The 16,369-nt window shown below is 37.3% G+C and overlaps 1 protein-coding gene across 8 annotated transcripts; it reads left to right on the plus strand.

Annotated features, from left to right (window-relative positions):
* On the plus strand, positions 206 to 5,443 carry LOC107609862 (ethanolamine kinase-like). Of its 8 annotated transcripts, XR_002350199.1 has the most exons (9): positions 206 to 562; positions 784 to 827; positions 2,391 to 2,499; positions 2,877 to 3,159; positions 3,644 to 3,741; positions 3,813 to 3,887; positions 3,979 to 4,089; positions 4,512 to 4,607; positions 4,895 to 5,443. XR_002350199.1 is itself a non-coding variant. In XM_016311912.2 (8 exons), the coding sequence occupies exons 4-8, from the start codon at positions 3,112 to 3,114 to the stop codon at positions 5,066 to 5,068; spliced, it is 504 nt and encodes a 167-aa protein (XP_016167398.1). In that variant the 5' UTR covers positions 210 to 562; positions 784 to 827; positions 2,391 to 2,499; positions 2,877 to 3,111; the 3' UTR covers positions 5,069 to 5,443. The 8 variants fall into 8 exon arrangements, 5 of the variants coding, with proteins under 5 accessions (XP_016167398.1, XP_016167399.1, XP_020961751.1 ...); XM_016311912.2 differs by lacking the exon at positions 3,644 to 3,741 and having other exon boundaries at positions 210 to 562; XM_016311913.2 differs by lacking the exon at positions 3,644 to 3,741 and having other exon boundaries at positions 210 to 562; positions 2,446 to 2,499.

Here is a 16,369-nt window from a genome sequence, read left to right on the forward strand (position 1 = left end):
GTGGGTACTTAACCACTACAAAAAAAAGAGTTTAAAATGGCATTTATATTATGTCAGCTTTAAAGAACTGCCATTATATTCGGATATTATGACATTTTATGATGTTGCCATAATTAATTTTTCAAACATAGCATTTTTTGGTGATTTTGGCAGTTTTCAACCGCCATTATTGAAACCAGTATTTAAAAAAAAAAGGGCCAAAAGGCCAAAACCAAGAAACCCTAAGTATCTTATCTGGTGAAAAAGTGAAACCCGAAAGTGAAACTCTCTCAGTGGCATTCTCCGATCTCCTCCAACGACGATCTTCTCCGGTGACATCTCCTCCAGCGACAGCTTCTCCAGCGGCGATCTCCTTCTGCATTCGCCTCCTGTGACGATATCCTTCAATGACGATCTTTTCCGCGATGATCTTCTCCGGCAACACCTGGAGGCGATCTCCTTCGGCGACATCTCCTCCCGTCGCGATCTTTTCCGGTGATTCCTCTTCCAGCTTCCTCCTTGTCATCCTCTGTGTCTTCTCCGCCAAAATCCTCAGTGCCTCCCTTTCGTTCTAGATCAGCAGGTCAGTTTTCTATCTTTTTACATTCTAGGGTTCAAAAGTGCGATTCTCTGTGTTTTGATACTGTAATGAGTCTCTTCTTTAATACGAATATAGTTAAATTGAACAAGAAGTACATTATTTAGATTTTCTTTATTTAAGAAAAATAAATGTATTCTCGTTGCTGTGTGAATAAATGCTTATGTTGTATTTGATAAATGTGATGTAAATTTTGATAATGACAGTGTTTGATGATGAAAACCAAGTGCAGGAGAATAGCTTCATATATGTGAGTGCTATTTCTTATTTTTCTAGCTTCAGTTTGTAAATTATAGGTTAAATCTTTCAAATCGCTGCATGCTTAGTTATACTCTGCTTCTGCTTTTGCTCAATAGGTAGGAATTTTGTTTTTTCTTCTATTTCAAAATTGATTCAGTATCATTTTAAAATCGATTACGTATTTTAAACAATAATTCAAAAGATAAGGTAAAATCACATGAGTATTGGGTGTTTGATCCTAATATATGGAATTTGGCTTGCTTTTCTATGGTTGATTCTGATTTTGGGTGATTTTTGCTCTTTGGTTATTATTATTATTATTATTATTACTACTAGAAGCTTGATTGCCACACTGCTAATCTGCTCCCATTGAAGCTGCAGTTTTAAATTTTTGTAGATATTGTTATAATTAGACATTAAATTTCATGTTTTGAAAGTTTGATAGATAGGAGTAATTTTGTTGGAAATAAAAATGAGAGGGATAGTTACTATACTGAATGTATTTATGGACTTGAGAAAAGATTTAATACAATTAACAGAGACCAAAAGGTAGTTATTGAACCCAATTCTCTTTCTTATATGTAATATATTTATATGTATTGGATATATAATAAAGAGTATTATTAATATGCATATTTGAGGCTGATGGTGATGTGTCTTTGGCTTGATTTCCCCACCCTCTCTTTTGGCTTGATTTTTTTAAAGTGAAGTTCAGTGTGATTTGTGTGTCTTTCAATTTTTTAGGTGTTAAAGTTAGGAAGCAAATTGTGTTAGATGGTCTGATTAGCTGTGGAAAGAGCATTACACTTGCAATGCTTGTGCATTGCAACGTCAAATTGATTGTTTTCCTTTTTGTCCATGCATGCTCCATTTGTCATGGAACTTCTTTGCTCCAATCTAAGGAAGAGAATAATATAATACAGCAAGCTAAAAGTTTGGAAAATCAAGAAAACCAAGATTAGTTGCTTTAGAAAGATAGATTTTATTATAGCAGCTATGATATATCTCGTTGGCTCGTTGCCTTGGTCTTTGGTGAGATTTTGTATATATAAGTTCCTCGAATTTTATTAATGGGTGTGACATATTTCTTTTAACTCAATTCATTAGTTTTCTTTTATAAGTTTTTGTTCTTTTTTAATTTTGTTCAGGTTCTATTCTGCAGTTCTTTTTTACTACTCATCTTCAATTCTTTTTTTTTTCTTCTTTAATTTTACTGTCACTATTATTTAAACATGGTATCTAGATATAATTAAAAAATAGTTTGTAGATGGTCATTCTACATTTGAGGCAATTGCTTCTTCAATCAAGGATGCAAAATCAGAGGTTTGTTTAGTCTAGTACCAGAACATTTGAGGTCACTTAATACATAATTTTTTTATCACAAGAAGGAAAATAATAGTCAATTTTGAGTTTTGTTCAATGATTGAGAGATTTTCATGCAGATATTTATTTGTGGCTGGTGGTTGTGCCCAGAAGTGTATCTAAAGCACCCTTTTCATGCTCATGCTTTACAATAATAAACCTTCATACTTCACACTCATCAACTAAGCTATATATAATAAATTCATTATAGGAAATGCACCTATCACCTCCATCTTCCCTCAATCAAGTTGTCATTCCCGTTTCAGAAACTAATCAAACAAGACACCATCATAATAAAGGCAGCCTTGCATGTCCACCAGGTAAGTGAGTTTCTTGTGCTATTGCCAAACTTTTCTAAATCTGTTCTAGTTATATTTGGTAAAATTAAACAAAATCCAAATTAAACAAATCCAAAAATTTTATGGTACATCATTATTTTTTATAAAATGCAAAATTCATCTTTTGATGAGCTAAAGATTAGTTATAAATATAATAAGGTTTAATTGTTTGTTAGTTTTCAAAATCCTAACTTGTGTGAAAAGCTTTTCTGAAAATCCTGACTTGTGTGGATCGCTGCTTCCAGCGGCATGTACACCTAGTCCCTCACCAAGGAAAGAAAAATATATTATTAAAAATAAATTAAATTATATATATTTTTATATATGAATATATAATAGCTGATTTTGTAACATACAAGGGGCAATGATGCTTTCTGAGAGCACCAGTTGAGTTGATTGGGAGAGGAATGCATGGGAGCCTCTACAAGGTGCTGATGGTCAACGGTATGTTCTTGGCTGTGAAGAGGATCAAGGATTGGGGAATCTCCGAAAGTGATTTCCAGAGAACAATTGGAAAAGTTAGCCAAGTCAACCATCCATTTGTGTTGCAACCTCTTGCTTACGATTGTTCCCGCCAAGAGAAGCTTCTTGCATATGAGTACATGGACAATGGGAGTCTCTTCAACATGCTCTACAAAGTTGGTAAGTTGTTTTTCTTGATTATATATCTGTATTATTTCTGTAAAATATTATAGCATTTTTTGTTAATTACAAGTGTCTCCAATTTTAATGGAAGAATCATGATGAATAGTCTTGTATGCCAAAATCAATTATTATACCTGAATAAAGAATAATCACATTTTTTCATGATCACTTCTCGTTAATAAGAATAAGAAACCAATTTTTAATTAGTCCATAGCTATTTTTTTAATTAAATTCTTTTAGTTCAAAAATATGTAATTAAATTTCTATATCAAATGAAAATTTATAATTAAATTTTTACTAGTATTGAAAATGATGAATTAAATAATATATATATATATTTATATATAAATCTATAATAATTGACTTTTAGTGTGCATATAATATTTTTAAAAGAACAATCATCTTAAAATATTTGTTTTTTTAGAGTACTTCATAATTCATCCTTATCTTTCCGAGCACTTGAAAAAATACCTTTGTACAGGCATGAATTAGATGGAGGATTTACATGGTCTTTTATTCATAGAACAAAAGACAACTCAAAGGCATCTAATAGGGGAATGATTAATATAATAATATCAGGTAGTAAAATGTACATATACTTTTGAGTCTGATTTGATTTTATATTAACATCACTGACTTCTGTCTTCAAGGCCCTCTGGTACAAAATTCTTGAGCTTAGGTTCTTGCTTCAGAAGCAATTTTCAAGTTCAAATAGGTTACCTCAGGTCTTTTCCTATCCCAATTTTAAGATTTAATGCAATTTGATATTCACCATATTTGAGTTTCATGACTGATAGCACGGAATATTGTCTGCAGGATCCAGTCAAGTCTTCATTTTGTGAAGCAGATGAAAATGTTAGAGTAGCATACTCAGATTTGATTACTTCTTCCAAGGAGACTTTAGATTCTATATTGGAACTCCAAGAGGTGTGTTTCTTGACTTGGAACTTACATATGAAAGAAAAAATATCTATTTTGTGCTTAATATACAGTCATAGGAATGGGTGGCACGGATCATGTACAAATATTTTTGGGTGATTCCTCTCTTTTAGCCAAAATAATTTGTTCTGCTATGACTGAATCAAACAAAAAAATATAGCTTAACAAGAAGAGTTCTTGGTGGCTGGTTACTCCTTTCCAGTTTAAAGATAATTCAATTTTTTTTGGGTCCTTAATATTTTAATTTTTAGGCGCTTTTTCATTTATTTTCTTGTTCTTTTTAAAGAGAGATTTCCCTTTCTCTTGAAGGTCTAGAGAGGTCATCAAAAGATTTGGAAGTCTCTATGAATTTGGAAGTCTTTAATGTGAGAGGCATGTTATTTTACTCATAATGTGTTGTTTCATAACAGGATATAACTAATCAAGTCGCTGCTTATATGAGGGACCCCAGTAGAATGATCAAACAGATGCGGTTGAGAAAATCTACTGTTAGTGTATTTGAATCTGTAAGTTGGTCACTTAATCTTAGTTGTTATAGAAGCGTTTTGTGGATTTCAGAGTATGCTAAGCTTTACTTTTAACCATCATGTCTACTCACTGGCATATATCTCCACTAAACCCTAAACCCAAATAGGAACGAGCAATACCATTTTTTCAAGCATTACTTACAATCTTAGAGACCAAACGAGGTTTGTTACCATGGTGAAGTGGATTAACTGATTAAGTCATCATAATTAATAAAACTATATTACATGGATTAAGCATGAACGTATATGTTGATTTATTAATACAGGTTGCTATGGAGGATCTAGAGACTTTATATGCAGAGGCAAATGCATATGCTCTGGCATCACACATTTTCTGGGCATTGTGGGCTCTAATTCAGATACAATTACTAAATATTAATCTTCATCATGTTATGATGATTGTGAACGAAATAATGACTCTGAATGTGGAATTTGAATAGGCAAAAGTGTCTCCAATCGATTTTGATTATCTTGGTTACTTTTTTCTTCGATACAAAGAGTACAAAAGGTAGAAAGACATGTACTTGTTGCTGGCAAGATCCTATATTGCTGGATGCAAAATTAATGGCAACATTTATTCGGATCAAACTCGTCTAAAGTGAAGACAGTGACAAAGCAAAGAGCTAATGTTTTGGTGGCTACGGTAACTATAATGGAGAATGTTGTGTCCTGCAGGAGTAGTTTTAAAATGTTGTGGTCATGAAGGTGTACCAAACTTCTCAATCTGTTTTTTCTTTAAATTGCTAAACTGAAACCATAAAATTCCTTGTAATGACTCAGACATTGAATCTTATGGGTTATGATTTCTTACTAAACTTCTCAATCTGTTTAATACTTTATTTATAAATTACATAATATTTTGTTTATAGGTTATGATTTCTTGTTATTGTGAAATTTTAAACAAAAAATTATTTGTTTAACACGGTAAAAATGACAGTTAAACCTACATATCTAAACGATAAAAAATGTCACTTTCATCCGATAAAAATGGCGGCTTGTAACTGCCATTTTAAACAACATGAAACGTAATTTTAATATGGTAAAAACGGCGGTTTTACATGCCATTTTAACCAATAAAAATATCACTATCAGGGTAAAAATGGCGGTTCAAAATGCTATTTTAACCAACCAAAAATGCCATTTTAACCTGGTAAAAACAGCGGTTTCAAACGCCATTTTAACCAACCAAAAATGCCATTCTGCTAAGGTAAAAATGGCGGTTCATAAACGTCATTTTAACCAACCAAAAATGCCGTTTTTATCTTGGAAATAACGGCGGTTTGAACCGCCGTTTTATTTGGAAATAATGGCGGTTTAAACCGCCATTTTAACCTATCCAAAAACCGCCGTTTTAACCCAGGGAATTGTGGCGGTTTTCTGAAAACTGCCGTAATAACCAGAATGGCGCTCAGAATTACGTCGCTTTCTAAAACCACCATTCTTGGTAATAATGGCGGTTCAAACTGCCGTAAATATCCCAAAAAACCGCCGTTTTAACCAGAATTTTTTGTAGTGAACCTCCCTTATGAATCCTGCCTCTAGCAAGGCCTGCACCTGTTCCTCCACGACATGTGATCTTTCTGGACCAAGCTTCCTACGCTTTTGTTGTATTGGTCGAGACCCGGGGTACACGGCCAGTTTGTGGCACATTAAGCCGAGATCTATGCCAAGCATATCGGCGGCCTTCCAGGAAAAGAGGTCGGAGGTTTCCTTTAATAGCCTGACTAATAGCTCCTTTAGGTCCTCCCTTAGGTTCGCTCTTATGCTTATTATCTTGTCTGGGGTATCTCCGACTTGTACCTCCTCGGTCTCGCCTTCTGGCTGAGGACAGATTTCTTCACGAACCTGGGCTCCTCCAAGTTCGATAGCGTTAGCCTCTTTTCCTCTGGGGTCGCCTTTTAAGTTCAGGCTTTCATTGTAGCATCGTCGTGCGAGCTTCTGGTCCCTTTGACAGTGGCTATGCCCTCCGCGGTTGGAAATTTCATGCACAAGTGTGGAGTGGAGACTACTGTAGCGAGCTGGTTTAGAGTAGTCCGACCTGTGAGGGCATTATACGCTGAGCTTACATCGACGACTATGTAGTCTATGCTTAGCGTTCTGGATCGGGCTCTCTTCCTGAAGGTAGTATGTAGCAGGATGTATCTGAAGGTTTGGATTAGAGTGTCTCCCAACCCGAATAGGCTATTGGAGTACGCTCTTAATTCTTTTTCTTCAAGCCTGAGCTTGTCGAAGGAGGATTTGAATAGGATGTCTACCGAGCTCCCCTGGTCAACCAATGTTCTATGGAGGTTGGCGTTGGCTAATATGATAGTGATTACTAGGGGTCGTCATGTCCGGGGATGATGTCGGTAGCGTCTTCCTTGGTGAAAGAGATTGTGGGGAGGTCGGATGATTTACTCCCCTCTTCGACGTGGTATACTTCTTTAAGGTGCCTCTTGCGGGATGACTTTGAGATTTCTCCGACTGCGAATCCGCCGTTGATCATGTGGATGTGTCTCTTCGGGGTGTGAGGGGGCGTTCAATCTGTCCTCCCTCTTCGTCCCTTTTTCTCTTCCTGGGGTCATCCGGTCTGCTGGCTAGGAATCGGTCTAACCTTCCCTCTCGGGCCAACTTTTCTATTACGTTCTTCAGGTCGTAGCATTCGTTGGTGGGGTGCCCGTAGATTTTGTGGTATTCCCAATATTCAGTCCGACTTCCTCCCCTTTTGTGTTTGATTGGACGGGGGTGGTGGAATCTTCTCCGTGTGGCATATTTCCCTATAGACGTCTACGAGGGATACTCGGAGGGGGTGTAGTTATGGTATTTTCTAGGTTTCTCTCTGGGTTGCTCTTCCTTTTTCTTTGGCTCCTTGTCTTTATCTCGGGAGGAGTAGGAGAAGCTGGTTTTGAAGGCTTCTCCTAACCGGGAATTTTCTTCCATGTTGATGTACTTTTCGGCCTGCTCTTGTACTTCGTTCAAGGAAGTAGGGTGCTTCTTGGATATGGACTGGCTAAAAGGTCCTTCTCGTAGGCCGTTGATAAGTCCCATGATTGTTGCTTCTGTAGGGAGATTTTGTATGTCGAGTCACGCATTGCTAAATCTTTCCATATAGGTTTGGAAGCTCTCCCGATCTCCTTGTTTGATTTTGAGTAGGCTTGGAGCGTGTTTAGCTTTGTCTTTTTGAATGGAGAACCTGGCTAGGAACATCTTGGCAAGATCATCAAAGCTGGTAATTGACCTTGGGGATAGGTTGTTGAACCACTTTATAGTCGTTTTGGTGAGAGTGGTTGGGAAGGCTTTGCAACGAGTTGTGTCTGAGGCATCGGTGAGGTACATTCGACTCCTAAAGTTGCTGAGATGTTGGCTTGGATCGGATGCCCCGTCATACGGAGTCATGTCAGGGGCTTTGAAATCATTTGGGACTTTAGCCTTCATGATTTCTTCTGTGAATGGGTCTTGTTCTCTGAGAGGACTAGTCTCGCGATTGGATCGGGTAGTCCGGGTCTTGAGGTCGGCTTCGAGCTTCTAGAGTTTTTCTTCTAGCTCTCTGCATCGTCTTGTTTCTCTTCGTAGGTCCCGTTCGGCCTCCCATTGTCGTTCGGCCTCTCGTTCAAGTTGTTTGAGACGATCTTGTTGTTTGCAGATGGTGTCTAGGATCTCTGTGTTTTGAGGTTGTTTGTCCCCCTTGGAATGGTGTGTTTCTTTTGGTGATAGCCGGGGGGGGGTACGAAATCTGAATTTTTTATCGGTATACCATCTTCCAATCCGGAAGTGTGATCATTGTGAGGTGGGTTGTTCACCATACTTGTGGGATGACTTCCAGGTCCCCGACAACGGCGCCAATGTTTCGAGGTGATACCTGAAACGTTGAGGTCGATCTCAGACGAGGTGTCCTGATTCGGTAGAGTTTGCCGTGCCCGACTTGTTGGAGCTGAGGTGCCGCCGGTCCTTGATCCCTAGGGGAAAAGGGTGGTGGTACCTGCAAGAGACTCTGATGCTTAAGTCAGTACGGGCTTTAGGTAGGGTTTTAATAGAATTGGAGTATGACCATTACCTGGGTGCTCCAGTGTATTTATAGCGAAGTCAGGTGACCTTTTTTAGGGAGATAAGTCCTCTTATCTTATCTTATCTTTTTCCTGCTGGTCAAATCTTATCCTTTTGTCACCTCCTTCCAGGGGGCGGTGGACTTCCGTCAAGTTGGGCCTTTTTGGGCCTTTGCTGTGGCCTTCTGACTTCCTTTGGGAGAAGTCAGGCTGCAGGTTTGGCCGTCCTAAGAGGCCGGAGCTCTAGTTTCTTAAGCCCAGACCTTTTGCTCGGGAGGGGTATGAACATTACTATATAAAGCTTTACGCCTAGGTCATAAATCAAAGATGGTGAGGTGCCACGACCTCTAAAAAAAACACGTACATAGATATATATGAAGAATAGTTTAACTAGGAGTCTTGAAAGAAAAGTTGAATAAAGTAAAACTGACAACGAGAGAATTCCAAGAGTTAGTTACATACATATACAGAAAAACCAAAGAGACGGATGCACCACTATTTCGTGGTACATTTTATACTTAATTGAGTGGATTTTATCCTAAACTCACACTTATTCATATAATTCGCATGTTTTACATTTTCCTTCTTGATTCTGTGCTTTGATTGAAAACATGCTTCTTTGGCCTTAAATTTCTAATTATTAATCCTCTCTTATTACCATTCGATGCCTTGATATGTGTGTTAAGTGTTTCCAGGATTTATAGGGTAGGAATGGCTTAGAGGATGGGAACGAAGCATGCAAAAGTGGAAGGAATACAAGAAATGACGCGTACACGTGGATAGTGTGACGGACAAACGACGCATACGCATGGGCAACGCGTACGCGTGACAGAGCCACGTGCTGGACGTATCAAAAATCGCTGGGGTCAATTTCTGGGCTGTTTTTGACCCAGTTTTTGTTCTAGAAAACATATATTAGAGGCTACAAAGTGGGGAAATCAATCAATTCATACAACTTCTCATTATTCACAATTTAGGTTTTAGATGTAGTTTCTAGAGAGAGAGGCTCTCTCCTCTCTCTAGCCTCTCCTCTCTCTAGGTTTTATGATTTCTCTTAGTTTTCAGTATATTTCTTCTCAATTCCAAGTTCAATGTTCATTTAATTTAGTTCTCTTATACTTTTATTTGTTCTAGCATTCTAGTTTATTTATTTTCCTTGTTGATTACTTTATGTTGACAAATTGGTTTATGAACTCTTCATGTTAGATTTGATTTTCTATTTAATGCAATTTGAGGTATTTCAGATTTATGATTGTTCTTATGATTATTGATTCTTTCAATTGGTTGTTTGGATTTTACATTCCCTATTACCTTTCTATGTTTTTATGTTATTCCTTCCAAGTGTTTGATAAAATGCTTGGGAAAGTTTTAAATTAGCTTTTTATGATTCTTGGCTTTGGTAGAGTGATTGGAGACTCTTGAGTTATCAATCTCCTTTGTTGATTGATAATTGAAAGTTGCTGGTTGGTTTGGATACCTCTAAAGCTAGTCTTTCCATAGGAGTTGACTAGGACTTGAGGAATCAGATTGATTAGTCCACTTGACTTTCCTTTATTTAGTAAGGGTTAACTAAGTAGGAGTAATAAACAATTCTCATCACAATTGATAAGGATAACTAGAATAGGACGTCTAATTCTCATATCTTTCCAAGAGTTTTCTTAATTATTAATTTACTTTCTTGCAATTTACTTTTCTTGTCCCTTACTCAAAAATCCCAAAAAGATAATTTTACCATAACCAATAATAAATACACCTCCCTGTAATTCCTTGAGAGAAGACCCGAGGTTTAAATACTTCGGTTATTATTTTTATTGGGTTTGCTTTAGTGACAAACAAGTTTTTGTACGAAAGGATTCTTGTTGGTTTAGAAACTATACTTGCAATGAGGATTTATTTGTGAAATTCTTTACTAGCAGAAATTTGTTCGTCAAGATGGCGCCGTTGCCGGGGAATTGCAAACGTGTGCCTTATTATTGGTTATTGTAAATAATTTTGCTTTTTCGTTCTTTGTTCATGTTTCTAGTTTTAGGAGTTTATTTTTATTAATTTTTATTAGTTTTTATTTCTCTGACAACTATGAATTCTCATCCCTTTGACTATGAGTTTGGTTACAATCAAGTTGCAGGAAGAGGATATTACAATGAAAGCTTGGATCAAGGATGGGACAATCAAAGATGGGAGGAGCCATAAGGATCTGATCAACCCTCTTGGCAATAACCACCTCCAAGCTATTACCAACAACCATTCTATGATGCTTATCAAGACAACGGTTATAGTGGATCCCTTCGTGACAATCAACACCCATCACAAAATACCTCCTTATTACCCTAACCCTTGCCCACCATACCAACCACCATACAAACCATATGAACCATACCCAGAACCACCACCTCAATATTCACCATCTCTATATCCTTACCAAAAAGAACCACCTTCCCATTATGAGCTCTTTTTCCTAACAAATGAACCCTCCTATAGTGTTATTCGTTAAGGGCAACAGGGACTTCAATCTACACTCATCTCTAGGTTCATTGGTCTCACCTCTAAACTCCAAAATCTTATATCCCGCATGGACCAACCCTATACCTCCAATATTCAACCCTCAAGCTTTACTGCACCACCACCCTTCGTGCAAGAATACCCATATCCATCAATCCAAGAGCAACATGATCCCAATTATGCTACTGACCCGGAATAAGAGAAAAGGGATCGGTTTCGCGAATTCATACTTCACAAGAAGCTAGAGGAGGCCTTAAAGGTGAAGGTAGTAGAGACCCTTGAGAAAAGTTATCATGAAGTGGAAGACATCAAGGAGGAGTCTGATTTTGTACTAGAGCAAGTGGAGAAAGCAGAAATTATAGAAGAAAAAGAAGTGGTTGAAGACTTGGGAGATGCGGAACCTCCATGGGAAAGTCCAGTCATAGAGCCTCCTTCCAAGGTTTTTGATGTTGATGTTGAGGAGGGTGTACAACCTCCAAGGCATATCATGGTTGCAGACTTTGCAGAGGTTGATCAAGAGATGGAGATTGAAGATGCGTGCAAAGAGGTAGAAGTTGTCAAGGAAGAGCTCAAGGGAATGAAGCTAGAAATCACCTTGCCAAAGTTGTTGGAGACCTCTCTCCCAAAACCGTCACCATCCATTCCTTCATTCAAGTGGGTAAATCTTTCATCTCTAAGCTTAATTAGCCCACTTGAATATACTTTACTTGAGACAGATGGTCAACTTAGAGCTCTTTGTGGCTTTAAGAATAAGAGGGAGATGGTTAGTGGTAGGAGTTGTCCTACAAGGTTTGATATGGTTGCATGCTCCAAATTGAAGTACAAAGATTGGTATAGAGCTCAATTATATGGGTCTCGGAAGATGTTTGGGTATCTCAATGAAAATTCAAATTGCGTACCACCCGGTTGGAACAATGTAGATCAAAGCGAAGACGGGTGCAAAAGCAAGGTTTGGAACCCCGGAATTCATTCTACCAATCACCACTCTTGGGGCCTTCTCACTTGCTTTAACTTGCTTGACGGCTTTATGCAACTAGTGTGGGATCCCGGAGGCTATGGAACTACAAACACTGGTGGGAATTCTTGGATGAGTTCAAGCATAAGCCACCATGACAAAGAGTTCACCAAATGTCCAACTTAAGGACTTTAACTAGAAGTTCTAGGTGGGAGACAACCCACCATGGTATGATCTTTCATTTTTATTCTTAGTTTTATTTTATTTTATTCTTATTAGTGTTCATTCATAATTTCTGCATAATCATCTGCATTCTGTATTTTGCATTCTGCATAAAAAAAAACAAAAATTTGCACTCGACGCGTAAGCGTCGATGACGTGCACGCGTCATGTGTCAGTGCGTAATATTGAGAAAATGGACAAAGAGTTGTGTTGGAATGACGCGGGAGGGGTACCTGGCATATAAGCCAACCCACGCGTACGCGTGCCTCACGCATACGCGTCCCATGAGTTTTCGCCAATCCACGCGTAAGCGTCAATGACGCGTACGCGTGGCATGAAAAATCAGCGTAAACAGGTGCTTGAACAGAGAGTTATGATGCCATGGTGCTGGAGCCGCGCGGGTTCTCACGCGTACGCCTCTCTGACGCGTGCGCATCATTTCGCTTTCAGACCAGCCACGCGTATGCGTGGGCGACGCTTACGCGTCACATGGCTTCTTCAGTTTTCACGCGTACGTGTGATGAGCGCGCACGCATCACGCCCTGTTTTTCATTTTCTTCTCCTTTCTTCTCTCCTTTCTTATTCTTTCTTCCTCCTTTCTTACTTACTTCTTCATCTCTTTAACTTCTCATCTTTCTTCACTTTCATTCTATTTTACTTAATTCATTTGCATACTTTCATTCATTGCATTTTAATTTTGTGCATATTTTTATTTTCTTTTATAAATTTATTATTTTTCCATTGGTGTTAAATTTTCTAATTCAACTGTTGCATCTTTTCTTGCATTATTCTGGTGCTTCATGACTTATTTTATTCTGATTGGGTATTATTATTCATAAGTCAATGCTAATCTTTTATGATCCTTGCATTCCAGTTGCATTGCTATGCATTTATACTGTCTTTTATTGCCCACACTCTCTCCCCATTGTTGCAATTTTTGCACTATTGATATGCCATGTGCTTATACTGTTTTCTCACTTGCCTGTTGTAGCTACTATGTAATTGAGACCCTTATTATTTGGCTTTAACCCAACCATACTTTATTTATTTCTTATCTTTATTTCGGGGTTACTTTTCTTCTTTTTTCCTCTTCTTTCAGGATGGCCACCGAGAAGGGAAAGGAAAGCTTCTAAATGGGGCGACAGACAAGTCCATCTGCACAATCTTTGGAGAAAAGCATCAGTTGTAGCAATCCGTCCACTCGCACATCTTAGCATGCACCGAGGACGGGGCAATCTTTAAGTGTGGGGAGGTTGACACCGACTTCCGTGGGTTAGTTATTTCCTGTTTCAACACCAATGTTTAATTTTTCTTATTAAATTAGTTGTTGTATTTGCATGTTTGATTGCATGTTTGTTTGATTTTGTGCATATTCTTCTACCACTACTTGGTTGGAGTGATAAGTTCTTTTTCAAGACCCTTTTTATAGTATTTCACTAATTTAAATTAAAAAAATTTTGTTAAGCTTGTTTGAAGATTGTAATTTGGAACATGGTTTTTGAGCTAAGAACACACAACCTGTGAGATTTGAGCTTAATTACATGGTTACATTATTTAACCATGCTATTTTATTCTTGTGTGTTTCCTTCTCTATGATTGTAATCTTTGCTTTGTTCCATTCTATATGTCCATTATTTAGTGTATTTACATGCTTGCATATGATTGAGGCCATCATTTGTTATTACCTCACTTATCCTAAATAGCATACCCTTTCAATCACCTTTGTTAGCCACTTTGAGCCTTTTAATCCCCTTTTGTTCTATATTTTACCACATCACTAGCCTTAATCAGAAAAATAATTAATTACCCCAAGTGAATCTTTGATTAGCTTAAGATAGAGATTGTGTATCAATTAAGTGTGGGGAACAGTGGAAACTTGGGTTGATGAAAGTGTTTTATTGATAAAAGTATTGGGAATTTGGATGCATATTCATGTGAGACGAGAAAAATTAAAAACCCATATGCATTGATATATTATGTTTTCTTTCATGATTCAAAAAAAAAAGAAAAAAAATGAAAAGAAAATATAAATAAATAAATAAGGGAACAAAATTACCCCAGTTATTAAGTTTAATAAAAGATCAATGCATAGGTGGTGAAATTAAAGAAAAATTTGGTACATGAGTATGTGGTACAAAAGTGGGAATTCTGGATAGCTATGCATGATTTTAGGGTTACATAGAGTGTGTGTGTGTGTGTTAGGTGAGAGTTTAGGTTAGTCAAAGATTCATATTATAGCTCACTTGGCCATACATATATCCTCACCCTTACCAGCCCCATTACAACCTTGAAAAGACCTCATGATGTTTGCATTGATATACTAAATATTTGTTGATTGGTTAGATGAAGAACAAAGTTTAGAAAGCATAACTAGAGAAGAGTGGAGTGAATTAACCTTAAACACTTGAGCGATTAGAGTGCATATACACTACCAATGAGGGTTCAATGCTTGATTCTATGTTCCCTGCTTTCATGAGCTGTCTTCTTACAAGTTTACTTGTCTTTTATTGTGTGATTTGAATTAGTGGAATATGATTTATGTTTGTCTTGGAGAATTTGTTTACTTTTAATCAAGTAGGTAGAGGTATTTTCGCATTTAATTGCATTCATATAAATAGGTTGCATTTCATACTTTCTACCATTCCTCTTCACTCTTTTAGTTCTCTTGAGCTTAGCATGAGGACATGCTAATGTTTAAGTGTGGGGAGATTTGATGAACCATTATTTTGTGGTACATTTTGTACTTAATTGAGTGGATTTTATCCACTAAACTCACACTTATTCATATAATTCGCATGTTTTACATTTTCCTTCCTGATTCTATGCTTTGATTGAAAACATGTTTCTTTGGCCTTAAATTGCTAATTATTAATCCTCTTATATTACCATTCGATGCCTTGATATGTGTGTTAAGTGTTTCCAAGGTTTATAGGGCAGGAATGGCTTAGAGGATGGGAAGGAAGCATGCAAAAGTGGAAGGAATACAAGAAATTGAAGGAAATGCTGAGCTGTCCAGCCTAACCTCTTCGTACTAAATCAACCATAACTTGAGCTATAGAGATCCAAATGAGGCAGTTCTAGTTGCATTGGAAAGCTAACATCCGGGGCTTCGAAATGATATATAATTTGCTATAGTTGCCATGCTGTTAGGCGATGTGTATGCGTGGATGACGCGTACGTGTGGATAGTGCGACGGACAAATGACGCGTACACGCCGGGGACGCGTATGCATTACAGAGCCACGTGCTGAACGTATCAGAAATCCCTGGGAGCGATTTCTGGGCTGTTTTTGACCCAGGTTTTGGCCCAGAAAATACAGATTAGAAGCTACAAAGTGGGAGAATCAATCAATTCATAGAACTTCTCATTATTCACAATTTAGGTTTTAGATGTAGTTTCTAGAGAGAGAGGCTCTCTCCTCTCTCTCGGTTTTAGGATTTCTCTTAACTTTCGGTTTATTTCTTCTCAATTCCAGGTTCAATCTTCCTTTAATTTAGTTCTCTTCTACTTTTATTTGTTCTAGCATTCTAGTTTATTTATTTTCCTTGTTGATTATTTTATGTTGACAAATTGGTTTATGAACTCTTCATGTTAGATTTGATTTTCTATTTAATGTAATTTGAGGTATTTCAGATTTATAATTGTTCTTATGATTATTGATACTTTTAATTGGTTGTTTGGATTTTACATTCCCTATTACCTTTCTATGTTTTTATGTTATGCCTTCCAAGTGTTTGATAAAATGCTTGGGAAGGTTTTAAATTAGCTTTTTATGATTCTTGGCTTTGGTAGAGTAATTGGAGACTCTTGAGTTATCAAACTCCTTTATTGATTGATAATTGGATGTTGCTGGTTGGTTCGGATACCTCTAAAGCTAGTCTTTCCATAGGAGTTGACTAGGACTTGAGGAATCAGATTGATTAGTCCACTTGACTTTCCTTTATTTAGTAAGGGTTAACTAAGTGGGAGAAATGAACAATTCTCATCACAATTGATAAGGATAACTAGGATAGGACGTCTAATTCTCATACCTTGCCAAGAGT

The sequence above is a fragment of the Arachis ipaensis genome, chromosome B07 (assembly GCF_000816755.2).
Source record: "Arachis ipaensis cultivar K30076 chromosome B07, Araip1.1, whole genome shotgun sequence".
Taxonomy (NCBI): domain Eukaryota; kingdom Viridiplantae; phylum Streptophyta; class Magnoliopsida; order Fabales; family Fabaceae; genus Arachis; species Arachis ipaensis.

What these genes read in the sequence shown, in the direction of transcription:
- LOC107609862 (XM_016311912.2), top strand. Translation starts at nt 3,112, where the DNA reads ATGAGTACATGGACAATGGGAGTCTCTTCAACATGCTCTACAAAGTTG. An exon ending in GTTCAAATAGGTTACCTCAG is followed by an intron (nt 3,888 to 3,978) that starts GTCTTTTCCTAT and finishes TATTGTCTGCAG; the next exon opens with GATCCAGTCAAGTCTTCATT. An exon ending in CTATATTGGAACTCCAAGAG is followed by an intron (nt 4,090 to 4,511) that starts GTGTGTTTCTTG and finishes GTTTCATAACAG; the next exon opens with GATATAACTAATCAAGTCGC.